The sequence below is a fragment of the Anneissia japonica genome, unplaced genomic scaffold, assembly GCF_011630105.1.
Source record: "Anneissia japonica isolate Jap-2015-1 unplaced genomic scaffold, ASM1163010v1 scaffold287748_len1686314_cov196, whole genome shotgun sequence".
NCBI lineage: Eukaryota > Metazoa > Echinodermata > Crinoidea > Comatulida > Comatulidae > Anneissia > Anneissia japonica.
In genome coordinates, this window is record NW_022727190.1 from 28,516 (window position 1) to 45,172 (window position 16,657).

The following is a 16,657-nucleotide window of genomic DNA, read 5'->3' on the forward strand; positions in this document are numbered from 1 at the left end:
TAATATTTCTATGTATATATATAAATTTATATCATTTTAATACAGATTTACATATTTTCTGTAATCTAGAAATAGGTTTATGTATACTTTGTGTCTGTATTTAACATGTTTCAATCTTTTGCTTTATTGAAATATCAATTATTATAAATTTAATGATTACATTATTTCATATAATATTTTAAATAAATTTATAAACAATTTCAAATATTTAAATATAAACTATGAAAGTAAATACACGTAGATTAGATCAATAAAAATGGACATATTAGGCCTAGTAATCTTTATCTATTCATTAACACGAATAACATTTTCAATATTATTCTAATCAATTTTTATATAGCCGGAGTTAGTTTCGACGTAGACAAACCTTTGCTAAAAGTTACACTTTCTCCATGAAATGGCTTCTTCTATGAATGGAATGACCTGTCCGTAGCACGAACTCCTGTAGACCAAAACAAGCAGGGGCGGATTTAGGAGGGGCCGGCCCGGCCCCGGCCCCCCCCCCCTTTTGGGAAGTAAAAAAAGAAAAAAGAAAAACAAGAGGGAAAAAGAAAAAAATAATAGCCCAGAATGTCTCAAATGTTATGTTCGGGCCTCTAGAACACAAAAATTCCACGGGGCATGCCCCCGGACCCCCTACGACAGTGTTGGCTCAACAGCCCAACTTTCGGCCCCCCTTCCGGCCCCCCCTTTTGGACATTTCTGGATCCGCCCCTGACAAGTACCGTTACGATGTTTAGTCGTACGGGAAATCCACTCACGGTGCAGTACAGTTACGATTTTTAATCGTACGGGAAATCCACTCACGAAATATTTTCTAATTTTATCATATTTACCACCTTTTTATTACATAGATCTTTTTCAAAACATAACTGCTTTTATAACATTATATAGACCTATATAAACACAACTGCTCTGGCTTCGGGGCTTCGCCCCCGACCCCACCGGGGGCCCAGGCCTCTGGACCCCACGCCCAGAGAACCCCCCCCCCCTTTGAAATGACCTGGCTACGGGCCTGATACTATCGGCTTCAATAATACGAATTTATTATTACATTTTTCATTTATAATTCACAAAAGCAATCATCATCATTATCCACAATAGACCTATCAACATCATCATCACAGTCATCATCAGGCCTATCATCATCATTATCATCATCACTGTCATCATCATGATCATAATGATTACGGTTATGATTGTTATCAACAGATCTGGATAACCCTAAAATTCAGACACTAAATGACACACGTACACGTATACCTGAAGGTACGCAAATATCTATGTCATGTAAAGTATCGTCGTATCCGGAGGTGAGTTTGTTCACGTGGTTCCATGAGGGCGACGTCATAGACAGTGCTTCTGACAATTACATTTTCAACGATGAAATATTAGAAATAAAGACATTTAATCAACGTGATGAAGGAACCTACAGTTGTAGAGCTGAAAACGTATTCTTTGTCGGTGAAAACGGCAAATATAGCAATTCCATTGCATTCAGTTTTAAAAAAAAAGGTAGGCCAGACAAAGGGGTATTTTATAGACTACAAACGAATTTATCTGAAACTGTTATAATAAATTGTTTTAAAATCAAACAGATGATGTTAATAGATTAGTATATCTATCTGCTCAACCTTAATGACAGCAATAGCATGCAACAAAACCACACAAAAGCCTAATAATAATAGTAATAATAATTATAATTATAATGATAAAAATGATAATGATAAAAATAATAATGATAAAAATGATAATGACGATGATGAAGACGACGACGGCGGTGGCGACAATAATTATAATATCAAGAGCACTCAGTAGAGAGCATATCTCCGTCCACCGCCAATCGCTTTCTATATAGAAAATTTCTATTATTATTTTTATTAAAATCATTATCATTAATAACAATAACAGTAATAACAATAAATATTGTTATTTGATATTTTGTTAAATTTATGAATGATTTCAAATTGATTAGTTCATTTTCATTCACTGTAAAGTTTCTCGAGTAGGAATCTACAATCAATTTAGTATCCGTTGGTAATAGGTCAATGTGTCCGTCGTCCTGTATGTATAGTCTGTGCATTGTGTGAAGTGTTCAAGCTGGTGTCGTTTTGTAGATGCCCCCCATGTATAGTTTGTGTATTGTGTGAAGTGTTGGTGTCGGTATCCTCACTAATACTAACAAGGATACATCATTTGCATCGTCGCTGTATTTTTGAAGGAAAGTTATAGCTTCACCCTCAGTATCAGAGGACTCGTATATAGCCCCTGGGTAACGTATTTTTGCCCTTGGCTACTGCGTAATACGTTTTTTTTTCTTTTTAGATTTATCTGGCATTCAAAGTACGCCTACTCAAAGGCTATAGCGTACGGTAATTAGAATAAAACTAAGTAAGCACAGTGCGAATTGACCATATAACTTAGAAAGCTAGACTTGATTGTCGGAAGAATAGACAGCTGCCTTCGTTTGTGATTAGTGACCAGGTGTAGAGTATGATTAGTAACAATTAACAGCCGGTTTGTTCTAACCTTGATGAATTAAAACGTAAATATTATTGTCACGTGAGTGTTGTTATCCAGTGACGTGTTTGGCGGGTGAAAACGTAAATATTATGGTCACGTGATTAGAGTTTCCGCGCCAAAAATAAAGACTTACAGTTTGTTGCACAGTAATAAATGTAAATCCAATACAATATACGCAATATAATATCAGGATGCTTGGTATCCGAAACGCCTGTTGAATTGGCCTGCCACTATGGTTAATGTTACGTACAGTCCAACTTTGCGATAGATCAATGACCGTTTGCGGAGGTCAATGACCGTCAGTTCAAATCGCTAAGATCTTGAATTATTGGGCCTGGCGTAGAGCTCGTAAAATTGCATGTGGTGGGTATCCCTATTTCACAAATTTACTCAAATATTCACAAGTTGTGTAGACTATCTCAGATACTTGTAATTTGGATTTATATTGTACCAGATAAATTTGTTAGGCGTAATTTTAGTCGGATTTTCTGAGAAGTTAACCGTCCTCTATAATCGCGATCCCGCTTATTTAAGATATATTTATCCCGCTTATAGGAGATATTTTTATTTCTATACACAAACACCGTAAATTGTTTAATGTATATTGTATTTCTTATGAACATAGTAATATTTTTATTTATAATTTTTTAATAAACATCGTAATAGTTTTATTCGTATTTCTTATAAACACTACAATCCTTTTGTTTACATTACATCGCAATCTTATATTTATACTGTATTAATAAACAACAAAATCTTATTTATTTTTCCTAATTAACACCATAATTTTTTTACAGAAGCAATACCGCCCTCGTCATCCAGTTCTCAGGTTTGGATAGTGTTCAACAGTATTCCCGTTCTTATAATAACCGTAGTTGTGTTAGCCATGTATTTTTTGAGGAAGCGTTCAAAAAATAAACAGCCCTTTGATAAATTCGTAAGTTTTATTTTAAACATGTTTTTTGAACAGCACACATGTCAATAATAATATTTTTAACAAATTAATCCAAATTGAAAAGATTCCAACATAGTATAGATGCGAAGATCATATTTTTACCCTTAAAGGTATTCTAATATGCACGTCTAAATTAAGAAGGAAAAAATACGATATCTAGCCATCCCACTTCCGAAAAGCATTTGATATAGTGTTTGGCGTGACGGCCTTATAAAAACAGCATATTATATAGTTACACTCTCAATCATAGATGATTCCATTCCCTTTCTATCGGCGGTGGTCAACTCCCTTCCTCTTAATTTAGTTTAAATTTGCTTATGTCTGCCTTAATATTGTGGAAATTAATTAGGCATTACTTAGATTCTGGAACACTCTCAACCATGTATATATTTCCTCAATTTTGTTCCTAGTCCAGAATTCCAGGAAGGTACGTAAGTCCTTCGGTGCGTTCATTTTTATGTTCTCTTTTCTCTTCTTCCACAGTAACAATGGTTTCACTGTCGATATGTCGTAGCCAAGTATTCGTCTGTATATAGCTTGAAAGCTGGATATATGTAGCAAGCATAAGCTGCAGTATAAAAAAAATCCCCCCGGAAATAAGACAGTTATTTACTTGAATGCGCTACCAACATTGTACTTTATACTTGAATAACGAACCAGTTGAGATTGTAGTAAATTCTTGCAAGTACCTTGGTACTATATTTAAAGACAATGTCAGCTGGGGATTAAATGCTGATACCTTAATTAAAAAATGAAACCAGAGATTATACATACTTAGAAACTAAATATTTAAAGTAAATAAAAATAAGCTTTTTATAACTGGTTTGTTGAAAATTCCATATTTATTATGTGGTTTGGCAATGTAAATCTTAAAGACACGAACGCCTTGCAAAGAATAGTAAATCTGTGTTCAAAAATAACCTGAAGTACATTGCGCAGTCTGTCATCCTTTTGTGACAAACTCTAGGTAAATGTAAATATATTTTGAAACCCCAGAACATGCACTTTTCCATGAGAAAACTTTTGTACCAGAGACCACATGGTCTCCTGTACAAAAGTCAAGTGTGTAGGACAAAACGAGTTAAATTCATTTGTTTCAACCGGTACTTTATTATTATCCATATGTATTCAGTCCTGTTTTGAATAAACATTGATATTGCTAAAGCCTATGTTTAGCGCCGATTTTATGGCGTTCATTGAGTAAGTTTTACGCATGGACGATTTGTACATTGTACACGAAGTCATTCGATCACAAAAACTGCAACTACTGTAGTCTATAATAAAAGTCAAGTGCTTTAAGTGCGAGCAAAGTAGTTTATTAGTATTTTGTTATACTGTACTAGCGTCATTTTTTAGTACTTTTATTTAAATTGTGTATTGTTATAACCATATTATTAGTTTTGTTATACTGTATATTACTTTCGATGTAAATACTATAATATATTATAGTTACTGTTTTATTATTATTGTAATGTTGCTGTTATTGTTGTTGGTTTTACAATAATAATTATTATTATAATAATAAGATGATAATAATAATAATAATGATAATTTTAATAATAATAATTTTGAACATTTTCAAGATAAGAAAAAGGAAATTCACTGATATCTGTATTGCTTTACTTTATTGACACAGAAATCTGCATTCATGAATCTTAATCTATATACAATATAATTACAGGGCAATAATCTATTTGCAATCACTACCAATTAAAAATTAACACAAAATGTTTTACCAACTAATAAACAAATATTTCAATTTACTTAATCTTATGAAAACAAATATATAGATATAATTAAGACTACTAGAATTAATGTGTAATTCCTTCTCCATAGCAACTGATATAACATTTACTGTAAATCTAAAACCAAAATATTGATCACACTATCTCCTGGTTTTTTGCAAAGTATAAATTCATATGAGAAGATAATTAATAACCAGCAGTACTGATAACCTGATGTTAAATGATATTAAATTATAATATTTCATTCGTGGAGAAATCACAGATATTTGATAGAGTGGACAGAACTTTACCTATAGGAGTGGAGAATTTAAACATTTTGGAAGAAATTTGCACAAATCTATAAAATTAATTGTTAATACTGTAGATCTATCCTTACTGTCAGATGTGATGTAACAAATGCTAGTGATTTGATTCCCATGAATGGATATATGACATCATGCCCATATATAGATGGGATATTACATCATCATGGCTTTATATGAATGTGATATGACATCATCATGGCTATATATGGATGCGATATAACATCATGGCCATACAGTATATTGATGTGATGACATCATACCCATATATGGATACAATATGACATCATCATGGCCATATATGGATGTGATATGACATCACCATGCCATATATGGATATGACATGACATCATCATTCCCATATATGGATATGACATCATAATGCCCATATATGGATGTGATATGACATCATCATGCCCATATATGGGCAATTCACACACATTTCTTACATTAAACTTGATAATGAAGACAGAGCTTTATGTAATCATCTATCACATGATTGATGATTCATCAAAATTTTTGGACAATGCCTATTCTAAAATTACAAATATTTCTGTTTACTTTGAGTTCATAGAACAAATTCAAATACAAACATAGAACCATGCAATCTGCTTATAGTTGTAATAATTATATGAAAATTAAATTCAATCCTTATCTATCCCTGCTTGTAATGGTCGACTAGCATATCCAAATGATCTGAAGCGTATTTAGATGGACATCATTTTTATATGAACAAAAGGGCTGCCAGCTATATAACATATACCACTGGTTATCTGAATGGATCAATGAATAGACTGGGAACCAACAGGATGGACTGATAACTAATAAGATGGACTGGGAACCAGCAGAGTGACTGGAAACCAGCAAGATGGACTGGGAACTACTTTGATTGAACTGGGAATTATTTAAATTGACTCTGGGAACCACTGAGATGGACTAGGAACCAATTAGATGTCCTGAGAACTACCTAGAACTATATAGATGAATTGATTTACCTGTACCTTGATTTACCTTAATCTTAACGCCAAAGCATTAATGATTATTTGCCCCTCTTTCTGAGTCTCTATATACGGTGAATTTCAAACCACTTAGCTGGACTGAATGCCAACAAAATGGCCACATAGACATTAATAGATTCCAATAGCAATCAAAGTGCCTAGTAATCTATTTGCACTAATACTACCATTCATTCAATGAATTCATATCCAGTCAGAATGACCCATCAGCCATTCAAATTGACCGTCATACATCTAAATACACCATCAACCATCTAAATACATAATCAACCACATGGTGATTCTAACAACAGGACCACCAGCCAAGATGTCCTCCTGTCATCTTAATTGTCATGCCCACAAGACCAGCGAATGGAAAGAATCCAAAGGCTCCATAGTGACGTTTCTCTGGATCTGAAGGAAAAAGCAAAAAAAAAAAAAAAACTTCATAAGTATACACAGGAAAAGCAACATTCAAGGGAAATGGTAATTGGAGTATTAACTGCCTTTACAGGGCAAACAAACTCAGACTGACACTGGCAAGTTTCGAGCCAGAGAACATGCACAAGAAAGCCTGATCTTGAAGGAATGCACTTTGTTGTATTAATCTCCTTTCACATCAGTGTTTCTGATGCGCTGAACACCAATGTCCCTATTCTTATACACTGCATTGATTTTCTAATCGGTTCGGTAGGCTTTCCAATCTGAAAATTGGATTTGGAGTGAATGTAGCTTATACAAGAATTTTACTAAAGACGATAGCTAAACAAGTATGTAAATTACCAGGCCACAGTTCTAATACGGTATATGATGTACTGTATTTATAAATATTTTTATACATTTATATTAAAATTTTCAATTTATTAACAAATGTTATAATTTGTGTTGTACTCTGTAGAGTTTTGAGAACTGCAATGAATGTGATTGTTTGAAACATCCCAACTTTCTGGCTCTTATTCAAATTGCATCCATAATTTAACATGGTTTAGCTAAAAACACCATTTTAAAAACTTACTTCCAGTAGAGTATCCAATTGAATACAGGAAACGGCTAAGAATCCATAGCATTCCGCAGCCGGTAGCAGCTCGCTGAGTGAAGAATTAAAATAAATAGAAAGCTTTCAAAGATTTTGTAAAATCACTTATTCACTAATTTTTTAAACAATTGTGGATGTAGAATTCTCAAATGCTAAACAGAATCAAAATTACATATTTTGTTGAAAAACACAACACAGTAAAAACTGAAGCAATATTTTGGCCACAAAGCAAGGTCAATATTTTAACCAAGGACTTTATATGTGCTGTACCTGTACGGCTAGACACCTTTATTAAGGTAACTCTTTTATTGGTCCCAAATATATTTTAAACTTGACCATTGCACTTTTGTACTGAAAAATTTATTGTATCCAGTCAAAGGCAGAATAAAAAATATAAATCCTAATTAATTAATAATATTAATTTCTTTAATTTTAGATAAATGGTTGCATTTTGAGTAATAATGTAAAGAATGATAATGCTAATTTTTGAAAAGATATGTTTTGTGACAATAGGGAAGCTACAAAATATTAGATATTATATAATAAAAAAATACATGTCATATATATTTTTAAAACTACATTTATAGAGGGTGAACCTTCCAGCATATCCTAGAAGGTAGGCTGGCCTCAGGGTCCGTATTAAATAAAAGAAATATCACAATGCTTTTATCAGCAAAGGTTTTTAGGGAATACAGTTGTTTTTAGTTGCGAGAAAAATTCCTGCTGTTACAGGAATTGAACCCAGGACCCTGCATCTCAACCACTATTCAACTCCACTCCACTGTCATTAATGTAATTGAATAATATAACAATACATACTGGGTAACGAAGACCACTAGTCAGAAGAAAGAATAAGAATGATGGATAACTTTCCAATCTGAAAATAAGCAAAAAAAACCACAGTAAATGCATATATGCAATGTTAAATGTTATCTGGTCTCTGTACAGAGCTAATAATCTCAAACAATAAAACAACTAAGTTAGTTGCTCAATAATTTAATGAAAGAAAGGTATTTAAAACGGTTACAAAGTTTCCGGCTAGCCAACAATTCTGTACATATTTTCTACCATAGATAAATGAAAAATTTCATTTTTTCTAATAATTATTTTGGATCTGAACCTACCACAAAACTTAACTTAAAAATAGTGTCAGGAGGGGATAAATTTATGTACTTATTTTTCTTTAGCTGAGACTATTTGGTCCACAGATAAATAAAGGCAAGCAGTCTTGACCTTTGATAAAATACCCGATTTCAAATTATTTTAGTAATCTTATGGCTATAGGCTTGCTATCAGTATATCAAGCCATCTTATCTGTAAAACAACATTATGAAAATGGACTATATACCTGGCGGAAACAGAATCAAGGGCAATGTAATTTCGACCAATCAAATACCATATAAACTGATGGTACTTAGAGGACTGCTTTTCAATGAAACTTTACATAATTGATTAGTAAAGTTTTGTTCACATGTCACTGTCAGCTTTTCTTTGACAAAAAACTGCTGTATGCCGATATATGAGGCATGTCGTGGCGAATAGTTAAAGTCAGGCTCCGGAGGGAAAAAATTTTTTGATATATTGTAGAACTGATTTTTCTAAGACAGAAAAAAGTTGTTTGACGAAAAAACTGGGGAACGGTGAATGAGATACAGATTTTTTAATATTTAAAAACTGGGGGGAAAAGGGGCGTAACTGCCCATTTTTACACCTTATTCCCCCAGTTTTTAAATATTTAAAAATCTGTATCTCATTCACCGTTCCCCAGTTTTTCGTCAAACAACTTTTTTCTGTCTTAGAAAAATCAGTTCTACAACATATCAAAAAATTTTTTTCCTCCGGAGCCTGACTTTAAGTTGTCAGACAGTCCAGTATTGAGTAAATGAACTATAAACATAGGAGCTCAAAAAATTGCCTAAAAATCCAATTTTGTCTTTCACTATAGATCAACAGTTTAATGTCTTATTAATCATGTCCCAACGAATTAGTTCTGGAATTGTTTATTTAATGTTATTTTGATAGTTCATTCTATTAAACAATGTATGCACAAATAAATTTGAAAGGCAATTACTCAAAATCATGTTTATCTTGACTCTAAGAGTACTGTAATTTCACTTTCCAATAACTTAGGCTTGAAATGTCCCATTTCAATGAATGACCCCTCATTTTAAATATCACATACTCAGGTATCTGAAAATACCAATAACTTTAATTTCAATTGTTGGTACTTAGCTATTTTGCCACAACATGCCTCATAGTCATGATGTGCCTATATATGGTCATGATGTGATGACATGACCATATTTGGGCATGTCACGTTTTTGTCAAATAAATTTGATAGTCTGGGTAGGATTTAACAGTACTGTAGCTTACGTATTTGCGTGTACTCTTTGCACACAGTTGAATACAGGTTGATCTTCACTGTACATGATGGGGTACTGTTAAAAGATAAAAAAAAAAAATTGAAAGACATATTACTTATCTTATAATATAGAACCTATTATTAATATTAATAATTATGTGGGCAATTACGCAGTAACCGAATTACAAATCACAACATTTTTTGGCTTATTTTTACCAAGCCAGAAAAATAAGGTATGTCCTTTACAGTCAGTGTCTCATTAGTGATATTCTAAAAATAATTTGTGTCTTACTTTGATTTTGTACTTTTTTCTTGCCATAACTACTTTCAAGACCATGTACTGCAGCATGAAATAACTAATTGTTCCAGTTGCTATAACATATCCATATTCTTTTGGTAGCGTTGATAATACGGAAGGCATCTTGGCAAATCCTACACTAACAAAATATATGTATAAGGATTTTGGTGACTATTGATCATGGAGTTAATTAACAGATAACAAAGACTTTGATTGAAAGGCAAACATCTAAACCACCAAGCTATGCTGTAGCTCCACTAGAGAGAAAAAAAACCCAAAAACTACAGAGTTCCTCACTCCATAAATATTTCTTGAATTATTTATTTTGGATTCTGTATGCTTTAGGAGAAACATATAAAATTATGATTTAGATTCAGAGAGCAAAACTTTAAATTACCAAAGATATATTTTTGTCAGAGCTACAAATGCGCAAGTCACAAAGAGATCTTGTAATATCTATTCTTAGGTCTAACTTGCCAAACAACAAAGGAAAGTGGCATTTACACTGAACCTTGCATACCAGCACTATTGGGTATGAGTTAAATTGAATTTTAATGCATGGTATAACCCTGTACAGTTCAATACATCCATTCAAAATTACAATTTATTGCGACTCACAAAAAGAAACATCACAAAACATCAGACACAAAAAGAATCAGATGCAAAAGGACAGGTTCCACAGACTCAAAGTCCAAACTAATGGAAAACGCCCTGAACGAAAAACATCAAATAACATCAAAAATACACATAAACTCATATATAAATACAATAATACAATTTTTTGAATAAAACAAAAATTTGGAAAGAAAAAATATATAAATGTATATAAAAGCAGCAAAAATCATACAGGGCACAGTGAAAGGTTTCGCAGTGCACACCTTCCAGCAAACACCAGTATAATAATTTATTTATTAATTTACTATTATTATATTTAAATTATCGTTTTTGCTTCTTTTTTTAAATATTTATTTTTATTTACTTTTTTTTTGTTTTTCTTTTCTTAATTTGGCCAGTGGCCCCTGCTACACCAGTCACAATTCGACCCATGCTGTTACTGTCCCATTTACCATGGAGGAATTTAGAATTAGAAAACCAATTCCTCCATGCATTTACCAGCAGACCAGGTTTTGCCAGTCTTATCCCAATAATCCAATTAAACATCAAAAGATATATTTCCATGTACAGATGATAATGATGGAAATTATCTATATAACATTCTGATCGATTTTGACATTCTGGAAGAAGCAATTTCACATGCAAAGAATAATAAAGCCCCTGGATTAGATTCCATAACAAACGAATTACTTAAAAACGGAGGCAATTGTCTTATTAAATCGCTGTTACAATTGTTCACAAAAATCATAAGCTTAGAACAGATTCCAAGTGATTGGAGTACTAGTATTATCATACCTATTCATAAAAAAGGAGACCGAAAGGACCTTAATAACTACCGGGGTATCTCTTTAACTTCATGCGTATCTAAAATTTTTAATAGAATAATTGCCAAAAAGAAACGGCATCTCTGGACGTATGCGCAGGAATGCGATTTAATAGATATCTGGAGGGAGCCAGAAATCGCCGAAAAAGTTGAAGATAAATTGTATTGTCAGTAGGCTGGTGTCCACGAAAGGACAGCAGAGAGAATGCGGGACTTAGGCCACAATAGCATAACATCGGCAATTGTTGTGACAAAGTTGAAAAATCTAAGAGCAGACCACAAGGCTGTGAGAGACGTTTTTATTCGTGGGACGGGCAAGGTGTCGGCCAATGTAATAAGGGATGACCCGAAATCGGCATGCTCACACTACCACGCACTAAACGAAATACTTGGGGAAAAACCCAGTGTAAACCCTCCAGCTGGACTCCTCGGCCAGTCTAATCAGCCGCCAAGACCTAGGCCTAGCTTACGCCTATAGTCTCGATCTAGCATAAACTAGTCGCGCGAAAATGAACAGTAATTACCAACCATGCGATTGTACTTCCTGTCTAATGATGTGTTTTCCGAATTTCTGGTAGTTTATATCTCGCTCTAAACCTTAACGTCGAACGCGATTAGTGGATTTAATCCAATTAACTTGGCAAGCAGATCAGCTACTTCATCTGGCTATAATCCCATATGAACCTTGTTAAAGAGATCTTGTAATATCTATTCTTAGCTCTAACTTGCCAAACAACAAAGGAAAGTGGCATTTACACTGAACCTTGCATACCAGCGCTATTGGGTATGAGTTAAATTGAATGTTAATGCATGGTATAACCCTGTACAGTTCAATACATCCATTCGAAATTACAATTTATTGTGACTCACAAAAAGAAACATCACAAAAGAAAACAGATGCAAAAGAACAGGTTCCACAGACTCAAAGTCCAAACTAATGGAAAATGCCCTGAACAAAAAACATCAAATAACATCAAAAATACACATAAACTCGTATATAAATATAATAATACAATTTTTTGAATAATACAAAAATTGGGGAAAAAAAAATTATAAATGTATATAAAAGCAGCAAAAATCATACAGGGCACAGTGAAAGGTTTCGCAGTGCACACCTTCCAGCAAACACCAGTATAATTATTTATTTATTTACTATTATTATATTTAAATTATCGTTTTTGCTTCTTTTTTTAAATATTTATTTTTATTTATGTTTTTTCTTTCTTTTCTTAATTTGGCCAGTGGCCCCTGCTACACCAGTCACAATTCGACCCATGCTGTTACTGTCCCATTTACCATGGAGGAATTTAGAATTAGAAAACCAATTTCTCCATGCATTTACCAGCAGACCCTTTAAAGGGGAAGGTTGGCAAACCAGGTTTTGCCAGTCTTATTCCAATAATCCAATTAAACATCAAAGAAGAATACTGTACCTCTACTTAAGAGTCATTATCACAGCAGGCATTGCTATTTGTCAATAAATTACCAGTATAGTATTTAAAAACTAGGATGGAAAATTTTAAAAACCTGTTGTTCAAAAGCTATGCATTTTTATTAGCTTAGTTGTAATTTAAAATAAAAATCATAATAAATATGATTTTGAATTTCACAAATTAATGACTTATGTTAAGTTTCAACATAGTTTTTGACAATTGTGCTAGTCTTTTTATAAACTACTCACAACTAATTAGCTTCAATGTTAATCTTGTTACAAAATTCCCTGAAGAAGTAATAGGACCGATTCGGACGAGTAAAATTTAACTGGGTACCACCAGCTGAGCGGTCGCGTGCGGCAATTAAATAATGCCCCAAGGTATAGAAAATTCGAAAAACATCTGGCCCAAAAACCCAACTTTTTTACTGGATGTTTCAATTACACCATGCCTCAAGGCGTAATTAATCACCCGTAACAAGGCCCAGGTCACAAGTTGACCCTTCAGATAATTTTGTTAACAACGCCGGGTCAGATTGAACTGGACAAAAAGAAGCTCGCAACCATGCTGCATGATTCTTCGCATTGTTGCCCAGGCTTTCTTTCCACGCTGGTCGTTGTCTTCGTCGTTGCTGTACTTTCTTCGTCGAAAAGCTTGGTTTAGATCAAATCCGTCGTCGAAAGTTGTCATGATAGTTAGTTTCGCTAGGTTAATCATAATTCGGTGTCAATTTGTAAGGACAATCACAAGGAAATGAGTAAATTGTATAAAAACATAGAGAAAATAGATAAAAAGTAAGCAGAAATAGCGTAAATTTGTGTATGAAGTATTGAAATTGCCGCGAAAACATTGCTAATAGTCACGAACTATTCAGAATTCTGACCTTGCAGAAGCTTGTAAAATACGTAACTTCCGTCAAATTAATGGGTAAATGGATTGTTATTTTACTCGTCCGAACGACCGTCACATTTAGCCCTGAGGTTATTAGTAGATTACCCATGTAATTGAGTTTACGTCCGAATCCAACCATAGAAATAAGAAGAGATCGCAAAACCTTGTTCAGAAATTGAAAATTTGGTAAATGGGGAAGTTTCCTCATGTTTGTGGATGCAACTCAATATCTGCAGGCCTACTCCATCAAGCCACATGCCCACACATTCGGACAGTGGATAAAACTGATATTGAGCCACGACGCAACAGTGCAACAGTGGCCACTGACACTTTCGTACTTTTTAAAATTTTTGTTAAAAATTTATTTTTATTATTTATTGAAGCGCTTAACAATCTCATAGATTCACCGAGTGATTCTGAACGTTTTATTAAAGAAGTAGGCTAACCCCACATGACAACCGCTCGGCGGAAAAAACTATATCTGTAGACTCACTTTTGATGATACCATTACCAGTGTGCATAATTACCAGAAACAAGGAGATGAACGGATAACTGTCAACTGGCTTAGATACTGTATATAGTTAAATTTATAGGAATTTGCTGGAATTTAGCTTTTGTGAATGTGACAAGATCCTTGCTTTCCCTAAGCGATTTGAGTGATTGGAGTTTAGTCACCTCCAGTCGCATCTCATATGACATTCCTTACAATTATCACAATCAAGAATCATCCCTGTAGTAACATGGAGTTGAATCTTTTCAAGTTTTTCTATATATTTAACCTTGTGAAGGGACCATACCTCTCAAGGTTGGTGTCACTCCATTTACTATTAACTACAGTACCATATACATTGCACCAAGAGCAAAAACTGCTGGAATGGCACCATATAAATGGAAAGATTGACTAATTGGCTGACTCACTCAACACAAAAAAATGAATTTAGTGTTATTTATTCAAGGCCACGTGATCACATCTTTAGAAGCTGATTGCAGGAGGCCTCATGTACCTAGAAGGACTGGGCGACGGCAGGCCAGCCCTAGTTGGAACCTAGTTGGAATGCAACACTGATCAAATACAGACATAATTATACCTTGCTTTGGATTTACCAGGGAGTTGTTATATTTACCAAGAACCAGTACTGAAGTACCTCTAATGGTGCATCCCGGGCATTTATATGCAGTAGTAGTTTAAGTAGTAGTTTAAGTTATATTATGTTTAGGTCAAATAGAAAAATTTATTAGATTATCACTCCCGCCCGCACCAAAAATTCGGAAAATATTGATGCGGGAATAAAAAAAAATTATTTCAACAGCATGAAAATAACTATGCAATTGTGTGACTTCAAATACATTTTCTTTAAAAAACTATAAAATTAAACCAGTTTTTATACAATATTTACTATTACAGGCCAAATATAAACAGTCCCTCCCTCATAGATAAAAACAAAAGCGAAATAATCTACTGTTCCGATAAAAAAAAAAACGGCCTCCCTCATAATTTTTGTTTTTTTTCAAAGAGTGATATCTGGGTAACTAAAATTTTTTCTATGTGCCCTTATGACAAATGTATCAAACAAAAAAGGGCAGTTTCTACAACATTCGTTCGGCCAGGGAGTTGTATTGGCCTCCAAACCGGGTTCGTTTAGGAACGACCGGCATTCGCAAAAAACAGACTGGACCCATTCTTCTCTAGGCCTAGGGCCTAATATTAATACAAACCACCCTCGCCTATACCGCCCGAACAATTGTATACATTGCTTGCAAACAGTCAACAAAAGCGGGGTTGGCCTGTGAATCTTTTTACTCTCAAAAAGTTACATTAAAACTTATCTCAATCTCATTCATATGGTATTCTAAGCACATCGAACATTATAATGCAAGATATTGGCATATATACAGTATATAAATGTACTTTATTGCGCAGATCTTACCTGACTTTTTTAAAGAAAAGAAGAGTAGCTTGTGTACCGGTAAACTAGACTCGCGTGCCGGGGCGCCGAGGGGATCATCGACTCTCAGCTCTATCTCGGCGGCGGATATGAAATCCCCAGGTATAGACTTTCTGCAGACGTCAGCTGCTGTCGCGAGCATATGTGTTCGCCACAGCATAACACGTTTATGATGCGAATGTTGACGCGAATCACATCTGCATATGACGCGAATAAGCTTAAAAGGTGACACGAATTACTATAGGTTGACCCAAATTGTAAAGATTTGACGTAAATTACGCAAAGTTACATTCAGAAAATAAAAATCCCATGTGCTAACTCTGAAGGATAGAATCTGCTGCTTTCATGAGAAAGTGGGATTTTCGTTGGCTTTTGTAGGGTAAGTGTATGAAGACATATAAATTATGATACTCTATTGATAAATTTGATTTAATAATAATTATAGCGTTGGTAATTAAATTAGTAGGCGAACTGTTAATCTATTAAGGATTAGCCCGGGGGATTGACTAGTCACTAGGCCTACCTACTAGGGCCTCATGGGTAGGTAGGCCTCCTAGACCTCATTTTAGGCTCTAGGCTCTATATAGCCTAGGCCTAAGTAGGCCTACCCCTAGTAGCCTAGCCGGCGCTGTTCACATTAGCACTCCACCCTAACCTTAACCTCAACTGCAGTCTTGCTATGTTGTTAAAGTTAGGGTTAGGCCTAAGTAAGGGAGGAGTACTAAAATTCATT

The 16,657-nt window shown here is 34.1% G+C and overlaps 1 protein-coding gene and 1 long non-coding RNA gene across 3 annotated transcripts; one reads left to right on the top strand and one right to left on the bottom strand.

Moving 5' to 3' along the window:
- Positions 1-2,086: 2,086 nt before the first annotated feature.
- On the top strand, positions 2,087-4,582 carry LOC117113565. Its single transcript, XR_004446229.1, has 3 exons — positions 2,087-2,272; positions 3,321-3,460; positions 3,962-4,582. It is a non-coding gene; the product is annotated as an uncharacterized LOC117113565 (long non-coding RNA).
- A 504-nt stretch (positions 4,583-5,086) lies between these two features.
- On the bottom strand, positions 5,087-16,071 carry LOC117113612 (microsomal glutathione S-transferase 3-like). Of its 2 annotated transcripts, none has more exons than XM_033257008.1 (6): positions 15,907-16,071; positions 10,211-10,350; positions 9,930-9,994; positions 8,376-8,433; positions 7,536-7,608; positions 5,087-6,934 (listed from the first exon to the last, which is right to left on the bottom strand). In XM_033257008.1, exons 1-6 carry the CDS (start codon positions 16,064-16,066, stop codon positions 6,825-6,827), a joined length of 606 nt encoding a protein of 201 aa, XP_033112899.1. In that variant the 5' UTR covers positions 16,067-16,071; the 3' UTR covers positions 5,087-6,824. The 2 variants fall into 2 exon arrangements, with proteins under 2 accessions (XP_033112899.1, XP_033112900.1); XM_033257009.1 differs by having other exon boundaries at positions 10,211-10,355; positions 15,907-16,033.
- Between the last annotated feature and the right edge of the window lie 586 nt (positions 16,072-16,657).